This window comes from Oryza sativa, chromosome 2, assembly GCF_034140825.1.
Source record: "Oryza sativa Japonica Group chromosome 2, ASM3414082v1".
NCBI classification, from domain to species: domain Eukaryota; kingdom Viridiplantae; phylum Streptophyta; class Magnoliopsida; order Poales; family Poaceae; genus Oryza; species Oryza sativa.
In genome coordinates, this window is record NC_089036.1 from 32,737,893 (window position 1) to 32,765,751 (window position 27,859).

The following is a 27,859-nucleotide window of genomic DNA, read 5'->3' on the forward strand; positions in this document are numbered from 1 at the left end:
TCTTCTACCTTCTTTGTTTCTGGGGGCTGTGGAATCATCGGCATGACATCGTCTTCAGGAATCAGAACCCCTCCACCGCTCGGCTTATATCAAAATGCCTAGAAGATGTGAACCTCTGGGTGGAAAGGCTAGAATCCTGGAAAGAAATTCTTTCCTCCTTGCTGCACTCCAATGTAACGAATTAATCATATGTACTGTTTCTCTCTTTTAAAGAAATTCAGATTGGGAAGCTTTCCCGCGTGACCGGTCTAAAAAAATATTTATTGATAAATGATGATAAAATATAATCGAGAACCAAACGCACCTGCAATGCGATCAGGTGTTTTAGCTTCAGCTCGCACAAGCACATGCAAGAAAGCCGGATTTCCTACTAACCGGCACCTTTTTGAGGGCTCCATCTCTCAAGGCCATTAAAGTGCCTATGGGCTCACCGGCCAATAACAAACTGCTGTTATCCATCCAATCCAGTGTCCCAAAGCAACATTCAAGCTAGCCCAACAACCAGGCCTCCAAGAGTAGCAAGTTGAGCGTGCAATCCCCGGCATTCTCGACTATAAATACCCGACCAGAAACACACCCAGCTTCATCACTCCATCTCGCCTTGTCTCATTCCAAGTATAGCTGCAGCCTGCACGTACTGTACTGAGGACAATGGCGAGCAAACGCTTCTTGTCCCTGTCCCTGCTCATCCTCCTCCTCGGCTTCTCCTCCAGCTTGGCAGCCGGGCAAGTCCTGTTTCAGGTAAGAGGTCGCCATGAGTTGGGTTGCAGGCTGCAGTGAACTGATCGTGTTTTGTTCTGAGCCTGAGAGAATGGTGCTCTTGTGTTTGATGATGATGCAGGGCTTCAACTGGGAGTCGTGGAAGGAGAATGGCGGGTGGTACAACATGCTGATGGGCAAGGTGGACGACATCGCCGCCGCCGGCATCACCCACGTCTGGCTCCCTCCGCCGTCTCAATCTGTCGCCGAACAAGGTCCGGTGCTCTCTCGAGCACCTTCGTCGTCGTCGTCGATCCATATTGCCGGCAAAATATATCCAATTGGCTTGATTGCTGATCTGCAGGCTACATGCCGGGGCGGCTGTACGATCTGGACGCTTCCAAGTACGGCAACGAGGCGCAGCTCAAGTCGCTGATCGAGGCGTTCCACGGCAAGGGCGTCCAGGTGATCGCCGACATCGTCATCAACCACCGCACGGCGGAGCACAAGGACGGCCGCGGCATCTACTGCCTCTTCGAGGGCGGGACGCCCGACTCCCGCCTCGACTGGGGCCCGCACATGATCTGCCGCGGCGACCCCTACGGCGACGGCACCGGCAACCCGGACACCGGCGCCGACTTCGGCGCCGCGCCTGACATCGACCACCTCAACAAGCGCGTCCAGCGCGAGCTCATCGGCTGGCTCGACTGGCTCAAGATGGACATCGGCTTCGACGCGTGGCGCCTCGACTTCGCCAAGGGCTACTCCGCCGACGTGGCAAAGATCTACATCGACGCCACCGAGCCGAGCTTCGCCGTGGCCGAGATATGGACGTCGCTGGCGTACGGCGGGGACGGCAAGCCGGACTATGACCAGAACGCGCACCGGCAGGAGCTGGTCAACTGGGTCGACCGCGTCGGCGGCGCCAACAGCAACGCCACGACGTTCGACTTCACCACCAAGGGCATCCTCAACGTCGCCGTGGAGGGCGAGCTATGGCGCCTCCGCGGCGAGGACGGCAAGGCGCCCGGCATGATCGGGTGGTGGCCGGCTAAGGCGACGACCTTCATCGACAACCATGACACCGGCTCGACGCAGCACATGTGGCCGTTCCCCTCCGACAAGGTCATGCAGGGCTACGCCTACATCCTCACCCACCCCGGCAACCCATGCATCGTGAGTAGCTAACTCGATCTCTAGCAAATATTCTGAATCATCCTGCAAATTGATCGATGAACTGATGATAAATTCTGCAAAATTCTTTCAGTTCTACGACCATTTCTTCGACTGGGGCCACAAGGAGGAGATCGAGCGCCTGGTATCGATCAGAAACCGGCAGGGGATCCACCCGGCGAGCGAGCTGCGTATCATGGAGGCTGACAGCGATCTCTACCTCGCCGAGATCGACGGAAAGGTCATCACGAAGGTCGGACCAAGATACGACGTCGAGCACCTCATCCCCGAAGGCTTCCAGGTCGTCGCGCACGGTGACGGCTACGCAGTCTGGGAGAAAATCTGAGCGGTGGAGAGGCACAATTAGCAGATTTTATTTACCTGCAATTTTTTCCACCCTCGACGTATAACATATACATGTGATGGCAACGAGTTGTATGCTGTATCTGATCTGAACTATGTACGCGATTGTCCACAAAGTACTACCTCCGTAAATAAAGTGAGGATATGGAACATGCGTTTGCATGCATGGTTTTACAAATAATGGTATGCAATAAAATTTTCACTGCTTATGCATTTTTGCTTGGTTTGTTTTACTAATAATGGAATATTTTATTTTACTCATGTTTTGTATGGCAACGTTGTTTTAGCACACTACTACAAAAATCATCTTTCGTGGCGGCCATTTTGGATTTTCGCTGGCGGAAATCGCAGCCGCCACAAACTAAAGGCCAGTGAAGATCACGATCTTCACTAGCGGTTTTCGACCGCCAGCGATAATTCATTTTTGCTGGTGGTCGTCTTAAGCCAACCGCCAGCAAAGATCCATTTTCGCCGGCGGCTGGCTTAAGACGACCGCCAGCGAAAATGAATTATCGCTGGCGGGTTACAGTGTGCCAGCCGCCAGTGTTAATCCTGGCCAAATTTTTTTAAAAAAAACGACGGAGCAGAGCAACCGCTCCGTCCGTCCTCCGTCAACGCTCCACCATTCAAAAATTTCATAAAAATTTATCAAGCATTCAAAAATCCACAAAAAAATACATGAACAATTTACAATCAACAATTTCCATTCACTCAAGCATTCAAACATCACAAAAATCAACAGATTAACAAAAATTTGAAGTCCGCCACCGAGCCCCGTCGGCCTCCACCGCCTCCGCCTCAACGACGCCGTTAGTGAGCCCTGCCGGCCTCCACCGCTGTAGAGCAGCGCCGCAACCTCCACCGCGGCCCGCGCGCAGATCTGAGAGAGGGAGAGGGGGTGGTGGCGGCGGGGGAATGGGAGAAGGGAGGAAGACCTGGATCCACCGCCTCGATTCGCCACCGTGCCGCCGCCGCGAGCCGCCTGCCCACCGCCGCCTCGACCTGCGTGCCCGCGCGCCGCCGCCTGCTGGATGGAGTCGCCTCGGGCCTCCTCGCCTCCGCTGCTGAGCTCCGCCGCAGCTGAGCCCCGCCGCTCCCCGCGCGCACTACCACCAGGTCCGCCATGTGCGCCGACGCCTTCTGGATGGAGTTGCCTCGGACCTCCTCGCCACCGCTGCCGAGGTCTGCCGCAGTCGAGCCCCGCCCCTCCCGGCACTGGATCCGCCGCGTGCGCCGCGTGCACCCGGCCACCGCTCTCTCTACAGCGACCCTCTCTGCAGCGAAGGGATAAGGAAGAATGAGTGGTGAGGAGTGAAGGGATAAGGATAGGGTGGGGAGAGATTTTTTTTATAGCTCGAGTAATTTTTTTGCTGGGGCTATGTGGTGAAACCTTTTCAGAAGCGGTTGTATGAGTGGACTGCTTGTAAAAAAGACCAACGCCGGTGAATATCTGCCATTTTTGCTGGCGGTGTATTAAGTGCGCCGCCAGCAAAAACTGTAATATCTTTGATGGTGGCCCGCTTAAATCAACCGCCAGCGAAGATCAGTTTTCGCTGGCGGTTCGAAACTTCCTACCCCTTGTTATATTTTTTGTGGCGGTTTTCATAAATATTCGCCATGAAAAATGATAGGGTGACGCTGTGAAAAATTAATTTTGTAGTAGTGGCAATGCTAGATTGTCAGCTCACATTTCCCAATTAATAGTCACAGAATTTAGAAAATGAATTAGAAGGTAGAAACTTCAATAGTTACAGAATTCAGAAAATTAGAAGATAGGAACTAGGAAAACTAGTCTTTTTTTTCTTCCAAGGGTTCAAACCAATGAACAACTCATAAACTGCTTATCAAAATCTCCAGCTCACCAAACATAACCCATACCAATGGAGGTATTAGACAATCCTCGAGAAAGTACCTCTATGCATCTAAAGTTTATAATAAAATTTTTGGTATCTTAATATACTTAGCACCTAGAATTACCAAATTTTATACTAGAAAATATGGTACCTTCAGATATTTTCGATTCTTAAGGATAGTAATATTACACATACCAATATGATAGTGCAAGCAAAGGCTAAAAAAAACTATATAAATGATTTATTTAAAATTACATAAAAAAATCAAAAGATTAAGAAATGAGTAAATTTCAAAAAGCCACAGGTATTATTGTTCGAGTTGCACAAAATCACCGGAGTTTCGGCATGTGTTAAGTAATCATCGATATTGTGGTTCTAAGGTTTTACAAAACCACAATGTTTACCAATCTAGTTTAGTACTGCTGCAATATGAAAAATAATGAACTTAAAGTACTACAATATTCAAATGATGAATTAAAAAGAACTCATATATTCGATCATTGTTTGGAACTCATATGTATGGTAGACAAAGAAAATTTTGTTTACGGTGTGAAACTATAAGGTCATAATACACATAGTTATGTGAAAAAGACCAAAACCCTGTAGTTTTATGCAATTTACTCTAGATCATAATACCTATGGTTTTGTGAAATTTACTCTTCTTATAGTATATATGAGAGCTTGTAACAAATACATGTCTATAAACAATCTCAAATGAGAAAACTTTTAATTACAAAGTTGAAGTTCTCATCGAGGATTGTAACATTCACACGAAATTTGCATTCATCTGACTTCATATGTAAAAGTTTGAAAAAAAATTAAATCTGAGGTTTTTCCATTTTTAGAGGTTGATAGCTAGAAAAAAAACCGCATGCACACTAATCGATGCCATTTTTAAGAAGTCTACTTGTGAAAAACTATTTTCCTTATTCTTTGAAAATGACTAAAATTTAAAAATATTTAAAAATTTATAGAAAATATCATATTATGTGTGCAGATACTTCAAACTATAAAAGACGTGCGATCTAGCAAGTACAATATCTCCACACATGATATATAGGTTTAATAGTGTTCTTGTCCCTGTTTTCAACTGCAAATGTAATCACACCCCTATTTTTTTTAACTTTGTGATTATACCCTTATTTTTTTAACTGAAGCTTGTGTTTGCCCCAATCCCATCAAGTCCTATTAAATACATGTATGCCATTTGCATATTTGCCTCTACTTTTTTTTAGAACTTTTAGATTGTGCCTATATTTTGACATGATTTTCAAATTTTCAATACTAAAACATAAGGTCAAACTAAAACTTGACATGAAGTTTGACCCTTTTTCTACATGCATTTAATACCGTTAAGAGGGCTTAATGGAATGGGGGCATACACAAACTTCAGTTCAAAAAGTAAGGGTAAAATCAAGGGATAAAATCATACTTGAAGTCGAAAATATGGGTAAGAACACAATAGCCCAAAATATACATACATGGTTGGAAAAACCGGCAAATCTTCTCAATCTTTTGAATTTTTTATGAATTATAAAAATAAATCATAAATCATTTTTAACTATTCCTTTTGAAGCTTTTGGCTACGCATCAAATTTTCGTAGAAGAACAATACTGCCACTCGAGAAGTAAAAAGAACAGTAACAATAATTCACCAGTACAATCGAACCAAGCAAAAATGCATAAGCATTAAGCAGTGCAAATTTTATTGCATAGCATTATTCGTAAAACCATACAAATGTATGTCCCTGATCCTCACTTTATTTACGGAGGAAGTACTTCGTGGACAATTGCATCCGTAATTCGGATCGGATACAGCTCGTTGCCGGCACGTATATACGTATACCGGTCAGGGTAAAAATCGCAGGTTAAATCTGCTAAACTGAGAGTCTCGTCATCGTGCGCTCAGATTTTCTCCCAGATTGCGTAGCCATCACCGTGCGCGACGACCTGGAAGCCTTCGGGGATGAGGTGTTCGACGTCGTATCTTGGTCCAATCTTTGTGATCACCTTGCCATCGATCTCCGCGAGGTAGAGATCGCTGTCAGCTTCCATGATGCGCAGCTCGCTCGCCGGGTGGATCCCCTGCCGGTTTCTGATTGACACCAGGCGCTCGATCTCCTCCTTGAGACCCCAATCGAAGAAATGGTCGTAGAACTGAACAATTTTACAGAATTTATCATCAGTTCATCGATCAGTTTGCAGGATGATTCAGAATTTCTGATCGAGTTGGCTACTCACGATGCATGGGTTGCCGGGGTGGGTGAGGATGTATGCGTAGCCCTGCATGACCTTGTCGGAGGGGAACGGCCACAGGTGCTGCGTCGAGCCGGTGTCGTGGTTGTCGACGAAGGTCGTCGCCTTGGCCGGCCACCACCCGATCATGCCGGGCGCCTTGCCGTCCTCGCCGCGGAGGCGCCACAGCTCGCCCTCCACGGCGACGTTGAGGATGCCCTTGGTGGTGAAGTCGAACGCCGTGGCGTTGCTGTTGGCGCCGCCGACACGATCGACCCAGTTGACCAGCTCCTGCCGGTGCGCGTTCTGGTCGTAGTTCGGCTTGCCGTCCCCGCCGTTCGCCATGGACGTCCATATCTCGGCCACGGCGAAGCTCGGCTCGGTGGCGTCGATGTAGATCTTTGCCATGTCGGCGGAGTAGCCCTTGGCGAAGTCGAGGCGCCACGCGTCGAAGCCGATGTCCATCTTGAGCCAGTCGAGCCAGCCAATGAGCTCCCGCTGGACGCGCTTGTTGAGGTGGTCGATGTCCGGCGCGGCGGCGAAGTCGGCGCCGGTGTCCGGGTTGCCGGTGCCATCGCCGTAGGGGTCGTCGCGGCAGATCATGTGCGGGCCCCAGTCGAGGCGGGAGTCGGGCGTCCCGCCCTCGAAGAGGCAGTAGATGCCGCGGCCGTCCTTGTGCTCCGCCGTGCGGTGGTTGATGACGATGTCGGCGATCACCTGGACGCCCTTGCCATGGAACGCCTCGATCAGCGACTTGAGCTGCGCCTCGTTGCCGTACTTAGACGCGTCCAGATCGTACAGCCGCCCAGGCATGTAGCCTGCAGAAGCATTCAAGCAATTCAACGACCTGTGCATGTATTTTGCCGGCAATGGTGCGACGACGGAGGGGATCGAGAGAGCAGAGCACCGCACCTTGCTCGCCGACAGAGTGAGACGGCGGAGGGAGCCAGACGTGGGTGATGCCGGCTGCGGCGATGTCGTCCACCTTGCCCATCAGGAAGTTGTACCACCCGCCATTCTCCTTCCACGACTCCCAGTTGAATCCCTGCATCATCATCAAACACAAGAGCATCACTGCATCATTCTCTTAGGCTCAGTACAAAACCCGATCAGTTCACTGAAGCCTGAAACCCAACTCATGGCGATCTCTTACCTGAAACAGGACTTGCCCGGCTGTCAAGTTGGAGGAGAGGCCAAGGAGGACGATGAGGACCGAAAGGGACAAGAAGTGTTTGTTCACCATGGTGTTCAGCACCTGCATGCTGCAGACACACTTCGGAGATGGATGATTGATGAAGCTCCTGGGTGTGTCTGGTCAGGTATTTATAGTCGAGAATTGCCGGGGATTTTGCCATGCTCAACTTGCAACTTTTGGAGGCCTGGCTGGGCTTGAATGTTGCTTTGGGACACTGGATTGGATGGATAACAGCCGGAGTTTGTTATTGGCTGGTGAGCCCATAGGCAATTTAATGGCCTTGAGACTTTGAGAGTTGGAGCACTCAAAAGGCGCAGGTCAGTAGGAATTCCATCTGTCTTGCTTGTGCTTGTGCGAGCTGAACATGAATACCTGATCGCACACAGAGCATTTGAGAGCAGAGGAAAAGAATCGATTGAGAATGTACGCAAAACGAGCTGAGCCATTAACGTATAATTAATTGAGTATTAACTATTTTAAATTTTAAAAATAGATTAATATAATTTTTAAGTAACTTTCCTATAGAAAATTTTTGCAAAAAATCATACCGTTTAGTAGTTCAGGAATTGAACGGTGCGCGTGTAAAACGAGAGAAATCTTCTCTCTTACACTTGCTGCTGAATTGGTACATGTTGCGAGTTGTGGCGAATATGTATTTTTTTTCACCTAGGTGCAACCGCACCCATCATTTACATACAACTTAAATGTACATAAAAAAATGTAGGGCTTGTTTGGTTTAATACTTACCAAAATGTTGGTAGTGACAAAACCTAGGCAAGTTTTGGCACTACAAATTTTTTGGTAGAGTAGAGTTGTATTTGGTTGGAGGCCAATTTAGAACCAAGCTTTTAGCATAATATAGAAAATATCAAATTGGACATTGGCAATGCCAATGATTTGGCTTCAAACCAAACCCGTCTTATGCACTGTTCAAACTATCAAAATATTTGTAGAGCACGTTTTGGCACTAAATCCAAAACGGCCCATAATTGTACTATTTTTGAGAAGGTACCTAAAGGTGCCACAATTTTCTAGTAAAATTTGGTACCTCTAGGTACTTTATACCTCAAGGTACCAACAATTTTAGTGTAAAATTTAGATACTTCAAGGTATTTTCTCAAGAACTATAAAATTCCTCTATAAAAAAATAGTTTGAAAATAATTGGTAGCATCAATCACAATGGCATAAGTCTATACACAAACATACACAACCATGCAAGGCTGAAACAGATATATAATCAGATAAATAAAAAATAAAAAAACAATATTGTGAACAGTACATCTCCAGCACAAATAGAATATGTTATTTCTGTTTCTTTACTGTAAATTAAATTTTGATGTGCATGTTTGCATAGTGGTTTATATCTTCTTTATCTATCTTAACATTTTTTTTATGAAATATTTACATACTCCCTCCGTCCTAAAATATAAGAAGTTTTAGGGTTGAACACAGTTATTAAGAAAGTAGATAGAAGTGAGTGTTGGAGGGTTGTGATTAGATGAGTAGTGGAGGTAGGGGGAAAAAATTAATGATGAAGGGTTGTGATTGGTTGGGAAGATAATGTTGATGGAGAATTTGTTATATTTTAGGACAAATACTGAGAGTTAAAAATTATTATATTTTAAGATAAAGGGAGTAGCTATGTAGGTGACATGTATACACCTAGATACGATTGCACCTAGCTATAAAAAATACTTTCCCGTGGCAGTTCCACAGGACCAGGGCATCAGGTTCCTGTTGCCATGCACATTTTAGCACGATTTCAGCAAATTTCATGCAGCACGTTGGCTGTAGCACATTCATTCCTGAACACAGGATATGGTGCGTCTGTCGAGGCAGATAACAGAATATTCAAGATGAGAAAATTTTGTGGATGGAACCACTTGGCTCCAAGTCTATGGTGTGAACCGCCCTGAACATTCCGGTTCAAACAAAACAACGGTAGCGTCCCGAGAACTGACACCGCGAACAGCTAGCCATAGTTTCATCCCAGATTTTAATTGGGCTGTTTGTTATTCCAAGGGAAAAAGATAGAGCAATAAAGGATCGGTCGGCTTATTTCCGTGCGGCTGCAAGCCTCCTCGTCCTTTTTGGAGTCAAAGGCTTGTATAAGCAGAGGCTCATCAGGATGGTTGGCTTGATAAGTCTGGCGTACACAGGTTGTTTCTGGCAAGAGCCCAAGAGCAGATCGGAACCGACTTAACAGAACAGCTTTTCTGCAAGAAGAACGAACTGATGAAAAGATCAAGGGAAAGAGGGGAGGCGCCAATGCGCCATGCCTTGGACGTCACACTGCACGCACCGGCAAAAAAAAAAAAAAGATTTAGTTGTGTTTGCGAAATTAACAGATAGTGGATCGAACAGCGTTTGATGTTCAAAAAACAGTGCCGATGGAGACGCGGGGAATCGAACCCCGTGCCTCTCGCATGCGAAGCGAGCGCTCTACCATATGAGCTACGTCCCCAACGATGGTAATGTGTAACAACCAGTGTATGATACTTTAATCCATGCAATTTGTTGTTTAGAAAGTGGGATCGCGGTAGAAGAATTTGGACAGTCAGATATTTTCCGTATCTTAAAACGCCAACAGCATCTCTAAGGCACCACAATTGACAAGAACATCTCTGAACTAATTTTTTAGACTAAGGGTCCCCTTTGAATCGCATGAATGAGAAAGTATAGGAATAGGAAAAACGCAGGATTTTAATAGGAATGTAAGTGTAAACAGAGGATTGCAAAACACAGGAATGGTCGTTTGATTGGACCGCAGAAAAAACGCAGGAATTAGAGGAGAGATAAAGACTCAGAGGAAAGTTTCCAAGAGGTTTTACCCCATGTTAGAATTCCTCCAAAACTTGCATGGCATTAGACAATCCATAGGAATTTCATAGGATTCCATAAGATTTATTCCTTTGATTCAAACGGCTATATAGGAAAAATTCCTATAGGAATGAAAACCTCTAAAATTTATATGAATTTCCTTCGAATCAAAAGGGGCCTAAAATTACTACTCCAACTACGCCAACTGCCTCTGTGTATTGTCGAACTCCACTCAACCCTACAGTTTGGATGGCTTGGGGAAGATGTCCGGCGTGAACTTCTGCGCCGCGCTTATACTCCCCTTGATCTTCAATTTACCCCTGCAACAACGCACGAACACGATATCATCACGACAACTCATAATTCCTTTTTTCCTAAGCAATCTCTGAATCAAATCAAGATTGAATCAAACAGTTCTTTCCAATCTCACATTATGAACGCCATCTGAGGGTTCAGCTTGCCGCTGGAGATGGCCAGGAAATCGTCGTCCGTGAAGGAGAAGGTCGCGTCTGGCTTCCCTTCGTACGGCCCTGACAGAAAAAGGCAGAGCTTATTCAGTACGACGACGCGACAGACAAAGACAAGAGTCGACGGAGATCGATCGCCGGGAAAGCTCTACCTTTGGAGACGACGCCCTTCTTGAGATCGACGACGAATACCTCCTCGTCGAAAGCGAGCTTCTGAGAGAAAATCCACAAGTGCAACGCCGCACGTACTTAGTTAATCTCACGGAAATTCATGGTGTTCTAGTCGATTGACCGAGATGGTTATATTACCTTGGGAGAGATGTTGAGCTGGTAAACGAAGCCGATCTTTTCGACGAGCTCCTTGCCGGCGCCGGAGGCGAGGTGGACGCGCAACTGCTCCAGTAGCGCAGCCGACTTGAGGTTGCTCCCTTCCATCGCGTCGCGCGATTCTTGGTTCAGATTTTGGAAGTTTGATTGAAGGTGAGAGACGGAGTTGTGTTCTTTGGGCTTTGATCTGGAAGGCTTTTTATGTATAAACTCCATCCACCTTGCAGACTTGGGGACACAGAACTCGGTTCCGGAGGCCTTGTCATGTTGTTAGTAGTTGCATTGAACTCTTAATTAACTTTCACTTTCATGCAAGATTGGAACAGTTCAGGTAAGGTACTATTGTGAAATCAGATTTAGGAACAGCGATGAACAGTTGCAGAATCTGTTCTTCTTTATTTATCAACCATCCTCTGTAAGACTGTAACGTGAATGAACACAACTTTGTGGGCTACAAGATCAAACCAAAACGTGATAGTACAAGCGTGCCATTGGCGAAGGCATTGTCGTCTACGTTACAAGGACGGGGAGAGATCACCGGAGCAAGCAAACCACCCCCAGTCTGTGCTCCTACTCCTCGTTCTCCTCCCTCTCCCTCCGCACGGCCCCGAACCGCTCGACCAGGATGTCGGCGACGATCGGCGCCAGCTCGTCGCACGGCACGGACTTCTTGTACACGCCGGCGAGGTGAGAGTCGCTGCCGACGCGGCCGCCGACGAAGATGTCGGCCGCCTCGACGATCTTGCCGGCGCTGTCCTTGGTGAGGCAGCCCATGAATCCGATGTCGGCGACCTGCACCTGGCCGCAGCTGTTTGGACAGCCGGTCCAGTGCATCCGCACCGCCCGGGGCACCGACACGAGCTTCTCCACCTGCGACGTCACCAGCAGCGCCCGCTGCTTCGTCTCGATGATGGCCTGGCCGCAGAACTGGTTGCCGGTGCACGCGACGAGGCCCTTGAGCAGCAGCGACGGCTGCGGGGAGAACTTCTGAAGCAGCGGCTCGGCGAGCAGCGCCTCCACCTTCTCATCCTTGACGTTCGGGATCACGATGTTCTGCTCCACGGTGAGGCGGAGCTCGCCGGAGCCGTACTCGTCGGCGAGGCGCGCGAGCTCGAACATGTCCGCCGCCTGCACCCGTCCCACGGGCACGTGCAGGCCGACGTAGGACAGCCCTTCCTGCTTCTGCGGGTGCACGCCGAGGTAGTCCCTCCTCTGCCATTTCTTGTCGATGAGGTCCTCCGGCGCCGCGCGCTCCAGCACGCCGTTCGGCATCCTCTTCTCCACCTCCGACCAGAAAACCTCCATCCCCTGCAATTGCCAACGCCGCAATTAATTGATAAGAACATTGGAACATACGTAATTCAGACAATGGCGTGGAAAAAATGGCTCACAAGTTCGTCGATGAGCCACATCATGCGGGTCTTCTGGCGGTTGCCCCTGGTGCCGAGGTCGCAGTACGCCTCGAGAACGGCCTTGCACACCGGGATGATGTCGTCGCCGGGGACCCAGGCGTCGAGCGGCAGCGCCTCCTCCCACCTCTTGGGGCTGATGAACCCGCCGACGAGGAGGTTGAACCCGAACTTGCCGTCCTTCACCGCCGGCATGTACGCGAGATCGTTGATGTGCGGGTGCTCGTACAGATCGTGCGACCCGATCACGCACACGTTCCACTTCCTCGGCCTGCCAACAACACGCAGCAACAACAAGTCAACAAACATGTCAGAGATCGACGACACGAACAGCACGAGCATATCAAGTTGATTCGATTACTGACAGGTTGGTGATGGTGGGGTTGCCCTGGAAGTTGCTGGTGATGTAGGAGAGGAGGTTGGTGTAGGATCGGGTGTCGACGATCTCGTCGGGGTCGATGCCGGCGAGCGGGTTGCCGACGGGGTTGCGGACGTTGTCCATGCCGCTCTGAAGGCTGGTGAGGCCGACGGCGTTGAGCCCGTCGAGGATGGCCGGCACGTCGGGGAGCGTGACGCCGCGAATCTGCCAGTTCTGGCGGGTTGTCACGTCGGCGCAGCCATCCTTGCCGTACGCCTCGATCACGCTCGCCAGGTACCTCGTCTGCTCGCTCGTCGTCACGCCGTTTGGCAGCTTCAGCCGCATCATGAACCGCCCATCTGCACAGCGTAGAGCCGTAGAGCGGCCGTTAGCATTTTGGGCCAAATTCACTCTGGGCCCCCAAAACACTAGTATATGTTTAGCAAAGAGTCTAATTAAAGGACCACGAGCCCACGGCTCCAGTTGGGCCAGGTGACGGAAGAGAATTTTAGCCGTGAGAGTCAGTATATTCCATTTCATTGGTGTGGCTAAGATAGTTGATCTTTTGCTTTTCTAGTTTGTTTTAAGAACATATATATATATATATATATATATATATATATATATATATATATATATATATATATATATATAGCTATATGCCATTAAAAAACTATATAGTATATACCGCACCAACCAACCAATGACAGCCACCAAGTGAGCCTTTTCAACCTAGTAATAAAATGTAAACAGAACATAGAACAAAATGGATATGTAAGCTTATGTACATCCTGCAGATGAAGTAGAATTGTAAGGGACCAAAATGACTTTCGTTTTTCTTTTTGGTTCAATCAGTACAAAGGCCACACATCAGATGCTGGCGCCAAATAAAGTACTCATACTATTACTTATCAAACGGTTGTGCGAACATTATGTTACTTGTTAGAGCCTGGGACTGTGGCTATATGTGGCACATGGAGATGAAGTGATTGGATCAAAGGTTTCCATGTTTGCTCAATATAAATAGTCATTACTCACGAGATCGTAATTAAGCTATAAAAATCACAGCAACTTAATCAGTCTTAATTATGTTGCTGAATGTGCATCTTGAAAAAACAAATCAGCAGAATATCTTGGCGAATTAATTGAGGTAATTCTTCCTCGGCGCGACAGATCAACTAACCGATCGAAAGCAAGAAAATGTGTTGAACAGAGGAGCAAAAGAGAGGCATACACTGATGCTTGTGGCAGTGGAAGAGGCCGAGCCACTTGAGACGCACGTCGATGTCCTCCTTGGAGAGCTTGTCGGCCTCGATCTCCTCCATGGGCATCTTGGCGAGCTCCTTGATGCCGCCCTCCATGAACAACGATATGGGCTCCTTCCCCAGCTTCACCTTCTCCTACGGGTTCAGCCCTGCCCGGTACTTCTCCTTGAGCACCTAGTACCGCCCCTCTCGCTGCTCCACCCGCGGCTCCAGCCGCTCCGCCGACACGGCATCGTCCGCGACCGGTGTCGAGGAGGACGGCGCGGACACGGTCAACGACTGCACGGGGCGGGTGCGGACGGCGGGAGGGCGGCGGCGGGATGCTGCCACGTGTGAGGACGGGGGGAGAAAGCGCTGTAGGGAGGCGGAAGAGGCCATGGCTGGAGACGGTGGTGGTGGTGGTGCGCTGTTGCGATGAGGGTGGCCATGGGTGCGGCGCGTGTGGTTGTTTATTGCAGAGGAGGGAGGGGGCACGAGGGCGCTGTTGTTGGCTCTTGGCGAGTTCAAAAGGGCAGATGCTGCGAGAGATGGCAGCCACGGGAGGAAAATTTACAAACATGCCCGTGGCCCGGCGGGTACTGTTCGTTTGGTTGTGCTGGTACGGAATAGGAGCTCGGGTAGACATTAACATCATTTTGTCTTGTGTTGCTATCAAATGGTTTTTTTTTCCCGGTGTTTTTCATTTTTGGAAAGCAATGGTGGATCCATAAATTTTTCAAAGCTTGGACAAAAAAACCTATGGCAAACGGTTACCGATATCAGCAATATGGAATATCGACGTTTTATTATACGTCGGTAAGCCTAGGCAGCTAATAGAGCTGTCGGATAGTTAATGTTGTTATTTGTAAAGATTTGTATCCTGACATAGTGTACATTATGTATCGTAGCTTTTGTTAGTTGATTTCTCGTCTAACAAACCGAGAGACCAAGTCGTAAAGGGCGTGGTCCGCCCCATGCCTAAATCACACACTTTCTAAACTGTACGCCATGATTGGTGATACATTGGTGATACTTTTTAGGTTTTGTTTGGCAAATAGAGTAGGGAAATAATCCCATTCTCCAAAGAGTAATATTGTATCCTAACCATCCATTCTTCACCCTCATTTAATCCTAACCATTCATACATTTCCCTTTTCCAAACCCCCTCCCTCCTCTCATTATCCATTTGCCAATGTACATTAGTCCCCCATATTACACCAGCTTAGTAGTATCTATCTATCTATCTATCTATTATATACTAAAAGTCCATTAAACTTCCTAAAATCACTCTCAAGTTAACATGTGGCATCCTAAAAACACTCTCAAGCTGCCACGTGGTGCGACCAGAGGAGATAAAGGACCCACGGGTGCAATCCATGTATTTGCGTTGTTGGACTCCAAAATTCAGCAAAAATCCTAAAAATTTAAGGAAAAAATCCACGGGTGCAGCCATGTACGCATGTGGCTGCTTTCCTTCCATTCTCTTCTTTTTCTACGGTAGTTAATAGATTTTTTTTAATCAGTAGTTAAAAGATAAAATTTCTAATAAACCGCTTGATCTACCAAATAAAATTCTGAAGTCTTCAACCTTGCTGTTTTTCCTCTGTACGCATGTGCCCTTTTTCCTCTGTTTTTTTTTTGCTGTGGTTGTTATAATCGGTTGTTAAAAGATAATCAATGCCCTTTTATGGTGACGAAATTTCTAATTAACTGATTGTTCTATACCATTAGATCTAACAAATAAAATTCTATATATTCTCCGATGGCTCCAACAAGTATGCATGCACTCTTCTTTGCCTTTTTTTCTGCGATAGCTAAAAAATATATTTAATGCCCTTTTATGGTAAAAGAATTTTGCATACATGCACATTGATGTCCCACATTTATAGTAAAACACACTATGTCCATTGTTATAATATTTTTCGCTCGATTTTAGAGGCAGGATTTTAGAATTTTTAATACACATTTACCCCATACCGAGTTGTACACTCAACACAGTTATCTTTACATCCCAAATTTTAGAGATCAAAAGCATTTCAAGGACATAGAACATAGATATCTAATATTCCAAATGAAATTGCACGCATGACAAAGCGTTGTATTTGAGTCATCTAAGGTGATCACGACCGCTGCAGCGCTATAGCTTTGCCACATATCACCACGTGGCAGCTTGAGAGTGTTTTTAGGATGCTACATGTCAGCTTGAGAGTGATTTTAGGAAGTTTAATGGACTTTTAGTATATAATAGATTTGAGCTAAACTGAAACAAATTTTGTTGAATCCAAAGCCTATTATAAATTGCATAAATCATTTGAACTTTTTTGCTTGAAGTTCAATATCTATTCTTTAAAAAAATTGAATTTCTTAAAGTTTAGAACTCCAAAACGAAGATTTGATATGTATTAAAAAGAACATATAGATTAGATGATATATAGTTCGTAGGAACCAACTCCATGGTTGCGACGTAATACTTTCCTATACTTCATGGTTGTTGTAAGTAATTTTATTTTAGAATTTATATATTGCAAGTATAATTAGCATTCAAAATAGTCACAAACAATTTATTGACAAAAATTAGGTTGAGAATAAAAGTAGGAAAAGTCACGCATACACAAATATTCATATGTGTAGAGTAGTATTTCAAGCAATACTCCCTCCGTCCCATAATATAAAGGATTTTGAGTTTTTGCTTATAACGTTTGACCACTCGTCTTATTCAATTTTTTTTTGCAAATATAAAAAATAAAAAATTATGCTTAAAGTATTGTGGATAATAAAGTAAGTCACAAATAAAATAAATAATAATTTCAAAAAATTTTGAATAAGACGAGTGGTCAAACGTTGCAAGCAAAAACTCAAAATACCTTATATTATGGGACGGAGGGAGTATTAAATTTTAGATGCCCGCGCATTTGCGCTTCCTTTATAGTTATATAAAAGGAGAGAAGGCCATGCAAGTGAAGTGATGATCTCTTATGCACCAATCCTACACCTTAAAACCCTAACATCACCATACATCCCAATCACAAGGAAATCACTGGGAGGGACCCGAATAGCTAATTCTCATTTCTCACAACCGACTGTTGTCAACAACACTACAATCACCATTGTGAGAGAAGTTGGACGTTGCAAGTCAATCACCAGCGATGACGCCTTCAGCTAAAGCGGGAGATCTCACTGGTGCGGGACTTCTACATCCACATCGACAAACTACAACAGTAGCAACATATGTGATACTAATGACTTCTTCTACATCCGGTTAGTACCACCAAATTCTGTATTAGATTAGATTTGGTGATACTTGGAACTCCTAAATTTAGATTAGATTTCGTTTTAAATTTATGTTGAAAATCGCTCAGTTTTCCAACAGAAAAAGATACTTGAAACTCCTACAGTCAAAATATGAACGTCCATACTATAAACTATCTGAGGCAGAACAGTGCTCCCGGGCTTAGGCAATTCAGAGGCAGAACAGAAACCGGGGGCTTTGCAGAGCACAGCAGTTGTTTCAAAGGGTTTAGCGACATGACGCAGATGCATGCGACTGCTTCACACCGAAGGCTTCGCACGCGCCCTTCCACCCAACCCAAAACATCCAGAGGCTCCAGCCACCCACAGGGGGCAGGGCCAACGTCGGGGCAGCTTCGTAATCTCGCAGCGCGGCCAGAATTTTTGGGTATTTTAGTTTAGGTGGAGGCCGCAAAGATCAGACCAACACGATAATAGTTAAACAAGCCTGTCTAGATACACCGGCAGCGAATGAGAAACGGCCCATGAGCCGTCGTAAGGGTGGATCTGCTTGTAACGCATGTCGTTCTTCTCACCAAATTTCTCTCGTGTCGGATCGTGCTCGCCAAAGTGCAGAGGCGTGCCCTTGCTTCTCACTGTGTGTCTCAAGACTCTGAACCTGAAGGAGAAAATGAAAAATTAACATGCGTCGATGATGTTCTACGTGGAGCATCGACATTGGCAATGTTGATAATGATATACTCCCTTCGTCCTATAATGTAGCAATCTAAAATGAAATGAGACACATCCTAAGACTACGAATCTAGACGAGAAATATCGATGCTCCACGTAGTTCTAGATTGCTACATTAGAGCAGGTACAATAGCAGACTATAAACCAGCTATAAACATATTTAAAGAGATAAAGGAAGAGAGAGAATAGTAGCGGGATACATATCTATAGCCAGCTGATGCACAGACTCCAAGACGTAATATATGTATAACAGGTGAGACCAGATATTAATAGTATAGGAAGCAACTATTGTATGAATTGTCTATTACATTACACTGGTTATAGATAATTTAGAACTAGCAGTGAGCTACAATATTAAACCTGCTCTTATGGGACGGAGGGAGTACTGATTATAACACCTAAAGTCCTGATGCGACGACACATGGTTCTTCTTTTTCCTTTTTCTTTTTCTTTTTCTTAGGCAGCAACTTATGTTTTTCTGAAGCCTGCAGATGTTACTTACACACCTGATATACTGATACTATTCAGCAATGGTGGCGATGAAATCATCGTGCCATGGGGACAGCAAGGCAGGCAGCTAGTGGCCAAACGTTCGAAACCACACGCCGCGGCCCTTGTCCTTTGATGCGTGTGCAAGGGCGACTTTGCCTTGCCTATCCTGCTGATGCACCAGACAGACAGCGTCTGCCTCTTGGACGACGCCAACCTCCTGTCCTTCCTTGGCCAGTCTCTCGCCTGGGCCTCCAGCCCGCAGACAACAGATAGAGACCACGCAATTTAACACACACAGTCGTTTTCACCAAAATTGTCAACTTCCGTACTCTCCAATTTAAGCTTTGGAATAGAAACATCAGCTGAGATTTTGATTTTAGACGGATATGGCTGAGAAGAATATGGAATTGCAACATTCAGCCAAGAACTAGCACATATATAACTTCTCAAGAATGAGCGTGCTGCAAAGTCAGGCGAAGTTCAACTGGAAGACTACCCTATATGTACACACAGGAGAAGGAAATTGTATCGAGCCCAACGAGATACTTAGAACGGGAACCTTCCACGTGTGCTTGAACGTATGCAAGATCACAGGGCATTAAGGGCAAATGGGCCAAATCAAAATCAGAGAAATGTTACAAGAAATAATTTTACGAGTCACTAATTCGGTAATCTTGCCTCCTGCGAAAATGTCTGAGAATGAAACTATCTGCATACATGGGGTACTTTTGTCGTATGAGACCTTTGATGCACTTCCAGAATGAAAAATCAACTTGCTCACCATCCTTCCTAACTATGAAAAGACATCTTGAGTTCTCAAATTCTGGATGTAACCCTACCTGCAAAGTAGCGCTAAAGGTTAGTGTCCAGTTGGAGTAAACAAATAAAGAAATCACCATTTGTAGCTCATAACCATATTCAATTCAATTTTATTCAAGAAAAAAAACGCAAGTTATTTAATACACGATACAAAAGTCAAACAAGCCAACTAAAAAAAACTACAACAAAATAGTGACATTTCTATTCAGAATTTTTGTTAAAAATAAACATGCTGAAGTTTGTTGGTAATCGTGATTCATGGGACTATCACCTTGACACATCAATTACAAAATAAAGTTAAACTACAAGCTGTATGTCTAGAAGTATATTGAGAGCTGTAAATCAAAACTTTCTGTGCTCAACACTCAACAGCAAGAAGAGATAAAGATGATAAAACATTATTTCTTTGTTCTTCAGTTTCGAAAAAAAAAAGAAAAAAAACTTGAGTGTTTCGCCTCTATGTCTTAGGAGACTTCCTTATATCTGAGAGATTACATACCGTAAGGTAGTCAATACCGCATCCAATTTTCTTCTCATATTGTGGGTGATAAGGAAGCAATCGTTCCAAAATTGCCTTTTCATGTTCAGGGCTCAGTCGATCACCATTTTCATACCTGCAGCAGTTTCAATATCATACCCTCTCTTTTACTGAATTCTACAAGTGCAATATATATTTAACTTGCAAGAACTAGTTTATGAAAGGGAATACTTCCAGATGTTCAATAGACAATAAAATATAAACAAGCTGTTGCACCTTAAGTATTTCAGTTCTGTTGCCTTACAATTATATCTTGCTGATTGTAGGCAAAGCATGGAACCACAGTCCACATGGCATACCTAATACTATAAGAAGGTTGATACGGTGAAGCAATTTCTGACTTGTTATACTTCAATAGTAAGAAGCCATGATAACAAACAACACATGCTTTTTGGGAACAATGCAACAACATCGTTTCTTACATTAACACAACATATCAACATAATTAAACAATTCTTCCACACTTAGGATGCTAAAAGTGCATGAATCACGGTGAACTCATTCCATCCAAAAAATGGAAAATTATATGACAGGCACAAATATTGCTGGCATCATTCATGTGTTCTGTGATGTGTGTGCAACTGATCAAAGTTTCATAACACCTCGTTTTATGAATCATAAACTGTTAGGAAAAATTGCATAAGGCACGTGACACTGATGGTAAGAGAAGAAAAATCATATTTTGGCTGTCTGATATCCATAGCTAATTGGTTGCTTGCATGAGCATGATACACTTTAAGATTATTAATAAAACAAATAAGATCTGTAAAGAAAAGGTGCCGTACTGCTTCCTTGAAGGAACATGTGTAATATAATTGTGGCAGCTACAGGCAGGTGCTAGGACTGATTTATATCAGATGATGGTCTGGTGTGATGAAAGTAGATGAATATGAGGAATAGCCAAATAGAGATATATTGTCATTTGAGTAAAATACACGGCTGGTCCTTAAAGTTGAGCGCGGGTGTCACTTAGGTCCATAATCTTGTAAATTGCACATCTAGGTCCACTATCTTGTTTAAGTGACTCATTGAGATCCAAAGGACCTATGACCGGGTTGACTGGCTTACGTGGCTGTCCCGCATGGCAACATATTTGCATTCCCCCCCTTTGCTTCCTCGTGTCTGATCCAATCCCTTCTTCGCATGACGCACGCCGGAACGTGCCGACGGCGACGTGCGCCAGCACGCGCACCTGCGGCACCCACCCGTCTCAACCTCGCTGCGCCTGGTGACGCGCCTCGTACCCCTCCGGCAGCCGCTCGCCGGCGTTGCGCCGCGCCCAGAGGAACCGCACACCGTCGTCGACGGGAAGGAGAAGAAGGAGGGGAAGGGGAAGGCCCCCACTCCTGCCAGCCGCAGGTGCACGCGGCAAGCGGCTGCGGCAACTGCTCAAGTCGAGCTCGCCCTGCCGCCCTGCCGCCGCCGTCGAGCTCGCACCCGCCCCGCTCGCGCCGAGCTCGCCGACACCTCCCCCGCACGCACGGCCGCGGTAGGCGACCACTCCCCCGGGACGCGGCCGGCGACACCTCCCCCGTGCGTGCCGAGCTCTCCAATGCCTCTGGCGCCAATGACCAGCGGGAAGGGAGACCGGTGGATCTGGCCGTCAGTGAGGCGCGAGCGCCACCGGCACGCTAGCTACGAAGATGGTGACGGTGCTCCGAGCTCGCCCACCATGGTCATGGCGACGGTGCTCTGCAAGCTCTCCTCTAGTTCCCTTCGCCGCCCGCAAACTGCTGCCGCATTCGCCCATCGCCGCTCCGCTCGCAGCCCGCCGCCGCGCTTGCCCACCGCCGTTCCGCCCGCCGCCCGTTCTTCAAGAAGGATTTGAGGGTGGGGCGGCAGGGCGCCCGCTGTTGAGAAGGTGATGCTCATCTCCTGCACCGGCACCACGGCCGACGTGTTGTGGCAGGACGGCACATTGCGGCGCGGCGTGCCGTCCTTGGAGTTGGTGTCGTTCGACATCCTCAACAACCACGAGTTCTTCCCGGGTCAGCACGTCGACGTTGACACCATGGCGGTGGCAACAACAACGACGGCGAGGCGCGTCGGCTTTGTCGAGGTCCACGACGGCGCGACGTCCTGATCTTCGAGCTCATCCACCGGTCGCTTCGTCCCCTCTAATATTGTGTCGTTGGCAATCATGCGCCGCTTCGTCGAGGTCCACGACAACGGCGATGGAGGACGCTGATGTTGGCGAGGCGAGGCCGGAGAACGTGACAAGCGAGGCGGTGCAGCCGTGGTGCGCGACGAGGCGCCGCAGCAGCTCGGCCATCGGTATGACGTGGCCAGCGAAGGGGCTGGCGATGAGGATGACGTGCGATGGCGATGGGCGAGGTGACGACGGAGGCAGCCGAGGGATTTGGGGATTTTTTTGGTGCCCAGGGCTCTACTGTAGCGCGAAGGGGATATTTGCAAATGAGCTGTCTACGTGGAATGCAACGTAGACGGTCAGCTTCGATCAAACCGGGTTTGGACCTCAATGAGTCACTTAAACAAGATGGTGGACCTAGATGTGCAATTTACAAGATTATGGACCTAAGTGACACCCGCGCTCAACTTTAAGGACCGGCCGTGTATTTTACTCGTCATTTGGTACACCAAAATATCAAATAATGATTTTGAACTAACTCATGCAAACCACAATAGAGTAAGGCAGTAACCAGTAACATGTGGAATGAATTACATTAGAACGAATTGGCACAAACGAAAACCCTAAATATAATCAGTTTACTGATTAGTCATATGAACCCTGATACAAGGCATATGCTTTGCTGTTATGCCATAATTATAAAAAATTGCACTTGGTACTGGTGGAAATTGGTCTAATTGTGCTTGGCCACTTAATAATTCCATAATGGGATCCGCATAATAAGTTTAGCTTGCACACCATATGTTCGATGAATTGTGTTTCGAAGGAATAATGGTCTTTATAATCCTTGTGCCATGTGACAACATAATAACACATCTAAATATGTGAAAGCAACAAGCTTTCTCAAATGATATTAAGCCACGTCATATGATTTATATGAGCCGTTGGATGCAACAAAAATTCAGCCCCTGCCGTTGGATGCATTGTGTAAAAGAGTCTCAGTAAAAGAGAGCAAACGGTCAAGAATATTCTGGATAGGTTAGGAAGAAGGGAACGAGAGGGAAAGAAATCCGCTCCTGTGCCACCAGCCGTCGCCTGCGGCCGTGCCTTGCCCCGCCGCCACCTGCACCCAGCCCGCCGTGCGCCGCCCCCGTCAGTCCCATGCATCGCCACCGCCTGCACCAGCCCGCCGTGCACCGCCGCCGGCAGCCCTGTGCCCCTCCGCCACCTGCGCCCGTGCTGTGCGCTTCCGCCACCTGCGCCCGGCCCGCCGTGCGCCGCCGCTGGCCGTGCCGTGCGCCCGATGTTCCTGACGGCGTGTGCTACTGCCTGCTCCAACCGTGGTACTACGCCACTGCTCCTCTAGGTCCCATGCCGGTACAGTGGCAAGGCACTGGCGAGGCTGCATACTGAATTTAGGTCTTTTTTCTGCTGCCGTTTGAGCAATCTAACACTGCAAGGCAGTCTACATACAACATGCAGACTTTGATTTACTCTTTACCAGCCAATAAGCAAATAAATAAGTCTTAGTCCATAGCAGGTTAGAATTTAGCTGATGACTTAAGAATTCCCTTCCATATGCTCAATTCCTGCATACAATTTCCAAAAGGTGAACAAAGAGGCTGATGATATCCTCTCTACCAGATATTGTTTATTCATTCAAATAGATTTGTTCACTCATTTTAACTTTGAGTTCTGGGTTATAAATTTCAGCTGGAAGTCCTCATCTGAAGTTTGGGTTGGAGGGGGAGTAGTACAGTATCATGGTCATTGATCTTCTTGGTTCAATTCTAGATGACTTAATCAACCACTGCAACAGAAAGTTCTCTCTTAAAACAGTAGTTATGCTTACTGATCAAATGGTGGCTTTTTCTAACTGAATATTTTATTCTAGCTGTTAATTTCAATTTGTAACATTTTCGACTTGCTTGAAGGAACATAAAGCACTGGTGATTCCCTCCACTGTGCCCTTTTTGAATCCTACTGCTACGAAGGCAACATCTTTTCTTCAATTCTGTTATTGCCCTAGAATGAGCATTTTGTTTTTATTGAAACCAACGGCAAGAGGTCAATCTTGAATATAATATTTTAACCTTTAGTTGGAAATACAGGTTTGTCTAGACTTAACTATTCTTGTTCTCAGGTTATACAATTTTGCATAGATTCAAATTTAAAGTATACAATTTCATGATCATTATAATTACGACGCATATCTAAATATATACACATGGATTTTATACGGGAATACAAAGTCGTGCAACGCACGACTAAATGGCTAGTGCTAGTGTGAATTACAAATTCCATCTAGAATTAAAGTGAGAAGAAATGATAGTTGCTTACTTGCCGGAGTGCAGAATCATCCGGACGAAGCCGACGAGCGGCACGGTGTCCTCGAGGATGAGGTCCTCCCAATCCACCCACTCCCTCTCCGTCCCCTTCCTCCTCCCCTCCTCCGGCGTCTCATCCTCCCCCGAACCACCACCCGGCGAGGACTCCGCCTCGCTCTCCCCCTCCCCCTCCCCCTCCCCCTCCCCCTCCCCCTCCTCCTCCGCAGCCGCCGTCGTCACGACCGCCGGCCGCCGCAGGATGGCAGCCGGGTCGGGCGTGGCGGCGCTTTGGCCACGCGCCCTCACCGCCACCCCGCAGCCACGGCCACGGGCGACGGCGACGGAGGCGGCGGAGAGGGGGATACGCCCGGGGACGAGGCGCGGGCATGAGACGGCGGCGGCCACAGCCACGGCCATGGGGTGCATATGCGCGGCGGTCGAGGCGGTGGTGGGTTCCGGCCGGTCACGGCATGGTACGGCCGCGCGGCGCCGTGCCGTGGTCTGCCGCTGCTGCGCGCGGTGGGGCTGGAAGAAGAGGGGGGGAGGAGGCGAGGTGGTGGTTCGGACGCGGGGGTTTGGTTTCCACGGCGAGGTTAGTTCGGTGTGGGTGGTGGTGGTGGTGGCAAGTAGTGGCTGGGAAGTGAGGTGCGATGCCGCATGGAGGAGTGGATAGGTCTCTCTCTCCTTTGTCTCTCGGGTTCGTCCCGTGCCGGGAGCGTAGGCGTGGCATCTTGTTTTTCTCCAGTTCTTTTCTTGTTTCTACGGCCTCGGCCTCGGCCAGAAGCCGCGCCACGGTGAGAGGAAACGATCAGGTGGTGTGATATTTTTTTTATTCACCGGGGAAGAGTCCGGCTCAGGTGCAGGGAACCCTGCACATAGTAATATACAGGCCAAATCAAATTGCGACACCTGTTCAGGGTGGCCCTACTTAATTACGCATGCAACGGAGGTTTAACGAGGACTAAACGGGTGAATGGTTCTGTTACCTGATTTTGTGGGATCGTGGTTAAACCTCCGTTTACATTGTTACTTGGTTGATTGGGTGGACCTACCTTGTGTACAGGTGTCGCGATTTGATTTGGCCTGTATATTACTATGTGCAGGGTTCCCTGCACCTGAGCCGGACTCACCGGGGAAAGGTCAATTTTGATTCGCCTTCAAACTAGGGCTGTGTTCGATTGTGGGGTTGGTAACCCATCCCCTCTGCACAAAAACGGAACGGTCCATCAGCGCGTACTAATTAAGTATTAGGTAATTTTTTTAAAAAATAAATTAATTTGATTTTTTAAGCAATTTTCGTATAGAAACTTTTTTAAAAAAACGCACCGTTTAGTAGTTTGAAAAGCGTGTACGCGAAAAACGAGGGAGATGATGTTGGGAACCTGATGCAACGAACGTAGCCTGGTCTGTAACATATTTTTAAAAAAACAATTCTCTGTAGCATATATTTTAAAGTGGTTTCTTAACAGGATATCTATATGACAGCCCAATCATTAAAAATAAATCTACGTGTAAGTGATCATCTCTCGTATTTTTCCTCGCCACTCCCCCTCCCCCTCCTACTCTCCTCCTCATCCTCTCTCGCACCATAACCGACGAGCCCTTGAGCGACCTCCAAGATCAAAGGCTGGTGGCACAAGTTGATTTCCTCTTCGCCCCTTCCAGTCAGCATGTGAATGTAAACGACAACGTGCCTTCAGAGCTCCCTTGAATTGATTTGGCAGCAAAGAGCAGTGAACAGCGAGGAGGGTGTCAATCTCCCTCCCACCTTCCTCCTCCATCTCCTCGAGCCTTGTCAAGGTCTCGTATGCTGACGCCCTCGTCAAGCTCCCACGCCACCATCAGGCTCCTCACTGCCTACGGCTGCACCACACATAAAATCTATCGCTAATGTAACCCTTTGCGCACATGGTTGTCGCTTGTTATCTTTCCAAATGACTCCCATCCCGCTCCTCTACCTCCACACCTCACTCTTGCTCCTCCTCCTCTTCGTTGACGCCTCTATCTCTACCCACCACATCTCACTCCATGTCAATGTGTCCATCGCTAGGTTGGCCTCGCTTTCCCTCGCATTACTCCTAACTGGATCATCACCTACCATGCTTGTGACCTCCACCTTGTCATACATCTGGAGGTTGCGTAGAGCTCTCCTCGTTGTGCTGCCAGTAGACTCCTCAAGCTCCCGTGTTACCAACCACCGTTTGCCTTCTCCTTTATCAACATTATGACGGTAGCATATATAAGCTTCGGACTATACTACTCGTTGTCCCTACCTTTGTTTGGTCGCCATAGCCGTTGTGCATGGCTTCCTCCACGCTCTCCAGAGTTTGATTTGCTCACACGGTTCTACCGGCACTACCACTCGTTGCCTACAATCCCAACATTGACCTCGTCCTGATCTAGACTCCTTCCCTAGACCCTACCTGTCTGCTTCCTATCATATCGTGCCATCGCTTATCCCGCCAATGAGGTCATCCTTTGTACGCCAACCCTAGTGACCATTAGGAAAGACGGGAGAGATCGAGAGAGTTGAGGGTGAGAGGAGAGAGGTAGAGAAATAGGATAGGGTCCGACGCCACCGATTAAAGCCGGGTCAAACATGTTATATAGGACAAAATCATTGTTCAATCCGGTTGGGGAGGCAACAACGAACTGGTTTTCATAGCTGGGAAAGACGATATACCTAATTTTATGGTTAAGAAATGTGAATCAGATTCGGGCAAATAATTAAGGATGCCAAAATGGACTTTGTTCCTTTTCACCACGCGTATCATCTGCGCAGATGGTGCATTTCGGCTCTTTTATGGAATCGCCATGTTGGCCCAACGTGATTTCGATCGGGACAGCCCATGCCATTCACCGTCAGGCGGGTTTGGTTCGGTCTGAGGAGGCCCAGCCGCTCTCCTCTTGGCAGGCTGGGCGCTGGGCTGTAGGCAATCACGGGCCTCCTGGCTACTAGCTGTTCCCTGCCGCGCGGGGCGTCGTCGCCCTTCGGCCTTTCTTTTCGGGTGCCCGTCGTCGGTCCAAACGCCGCCACCGACGCCGGAGATACCGCGCAACGCTAAACGCTGAGCGTCAGCGATCTAAAATACCACCGCCGCGACATGCAACAAGACGTACGAGAAAACCTCCGCACACACTGAGCCGAACCGAACAGCCAGCGAGCGACCCCGTTTATCCGGCCAACCACCATCCGATCGTGCTGCGTACGTGATGGGTGCAGTTGCGATGTGGAAAAAAAGCCGCCCTATAATGGGATGCAGCTGGGGCAAGAGGGAATAATAACGAACAGCCTCCAAATCTATCGTCTGAAAATTTCTTCGTGGAGAAAGCTCAAACCCAGCCGCTAAAACTGGTCAAGATTTCCCGCACATGCTGCTAGCTGCGGCCGTTTGACATCGCTGCCGATCCATCGTCAGGTATTCCGTCGAGACCGCGACAAAAACGAAAGGCCGAAAGGGTGTGGAAT

At 47.3% G+C, this 27,859-nt stretch overlaps 5 protein-coding genes and 1 non-coding gene across 6 annotated transcripts; 1 reads left to right on the forward strand and 5 right to left on the reverse strand.

Annotated features, from left to right (window-relative positions):
* The first annotated feature begins 585 nt into the window (after nucleotides 1-585).
* On the forward strand, nucleotides 586-2,448 carry LOC4330830 (alpha-amylase-like). Its single transcript, XM_015768164.1, has 4 exons — nucleotides 586-741; nucleotides 842-974; nucleotides 1,064-1,875; nucleotides 1,967-2,448. The coding sequence occupies exons 1-4, from the start codon at nucleotides 652-654 to the stop codon at nucleotides 2,216-2,218; spliced, it is 1,287 nt and encodes a 428-aa protein (XP_015623650.1). The 5' UTR covers nucleotides 586-651; the 3' UTR covers nucleotides 2,219-2,448.
* Nucleotides 2,449-5,718: 3,270 nt separating this feature from the next.
* On the reverse strand, nucleotides 5,719-7,617 carry LOC4330832 (alpha-amylase-like). The gene is made up of 4 exons (NM_001416920.1): nucleotides 7,477-7,617; nucleotides 7,236-7,368; nucleotides 6,330-7,141; nucleotides 5,719-6,245 (listed from the first exon to the last, which is right to left on the reverse strand). The coding sequence occupies exons 1-4, from the start codon at nucleotides 7,582-7,584 to the stop codon at nucleotides 5,994-5,996; spliced, it is 1,305 nt and encodes a 434-aa protein (NP_001403849.1). The 5' UTR covers nucleotides 7,585-7,617; the 3' UTR covers nucleotides 5,719-5,993.
* Nucleotides 7,618-9,910: 2,293 nt separating this feature from the next.
* On the reverse strand, nucleotides 9,911-9,983 carry TRNAA-CGC (transfer RNA alanine (anticodon CGC)). Its single transcript has one exon. It is a non-coding gene; the product is annotated as a tRNA-Ala (tRNA).
* A 425-nt stretch (nucleotides 9,984-10,408) lies between these two features.
* LOC4330834 (sterol carrier protein 2) lies at nucleotides 10,409-11,308 on the reverse strand. Its single transcript, XM_015769567.3, has 4 exons — nucleotides 11,116-11,308; nucleotides 10,959-11,019; nucleotides 10,770-10,869; nucleotides 10,409-10,659 (listed from the first exon to the last, which is right to left on the reverse strand). The coding sequence occupies exons 1-4, from the start codon at nucleotides 11,239-11,241 to the stop codon at nucleotides 10,578-10,580; spliced, it is 369 nt and encodes a 122-aa protein (XP_015625053.3). The 5' UTR covers nucleotides 11,242-11,308; the 3' UTR covers nucleotides 10,409-10,577.
* A 194-nt stretch (nucleotides 11,309-11,502) lies between these two features.
* On the reverse strand, nucleotides 11,503-14,580 carry LOC4330835 (ferredoxin--nitrite reductase, chloroplastic-like). The gene is made up of 4 exons (XM_015768278.3): nucleotides 14,135-14,580; nucleotides 12,908-13,259; nucleotides 12,525-12,813; nucleotides 11,503-12,441 (listed from the first exon to the last, which is right to left on the reverse strand). The coding sequence occupies exons 1-4, from the start codon at nucleotides 14,259-14,261 to the stop codon at nucleotides 11,704-11,706; spliced, it is 1,506 nt and encodes a 501-aa protein (XP_015623764.1). The 5' UTR covers nucleotides 14,262-14,580; the 3' UTR covers nucleotides 11,503-11,703.
* A 4,452-nt stretch (nucleotides 14,581-19,032) lies between these two features.
* Nucleotides 19,033-25,113, reverse strand: LOC4330836 (protein DCL homolog, chloroplastic). The gene is made up of 3 exons (XM_015771911.3): nucleotides 24,404-25,113; nucleotides 19,936-20,050; nucleotides 19,033-19,456 (listed from the first exon to the last, which is right to left on the reverse strand). Exons 1-3 carry the CDS (start codon nucleotides 24,814-24,816, stop codon nucleotides 19,268-19,270), a joined length of 717 nt encoding a protein of 238 aa, XP_015627397.1. The 5' UTR covers nucleotides 24,817-25,113; the 3' UTR covers nucleotides 19,033-19,267.
* Between the last annotated feature and the right edge of the window lie 2,746 nt (nucleotides 25,114-27,859).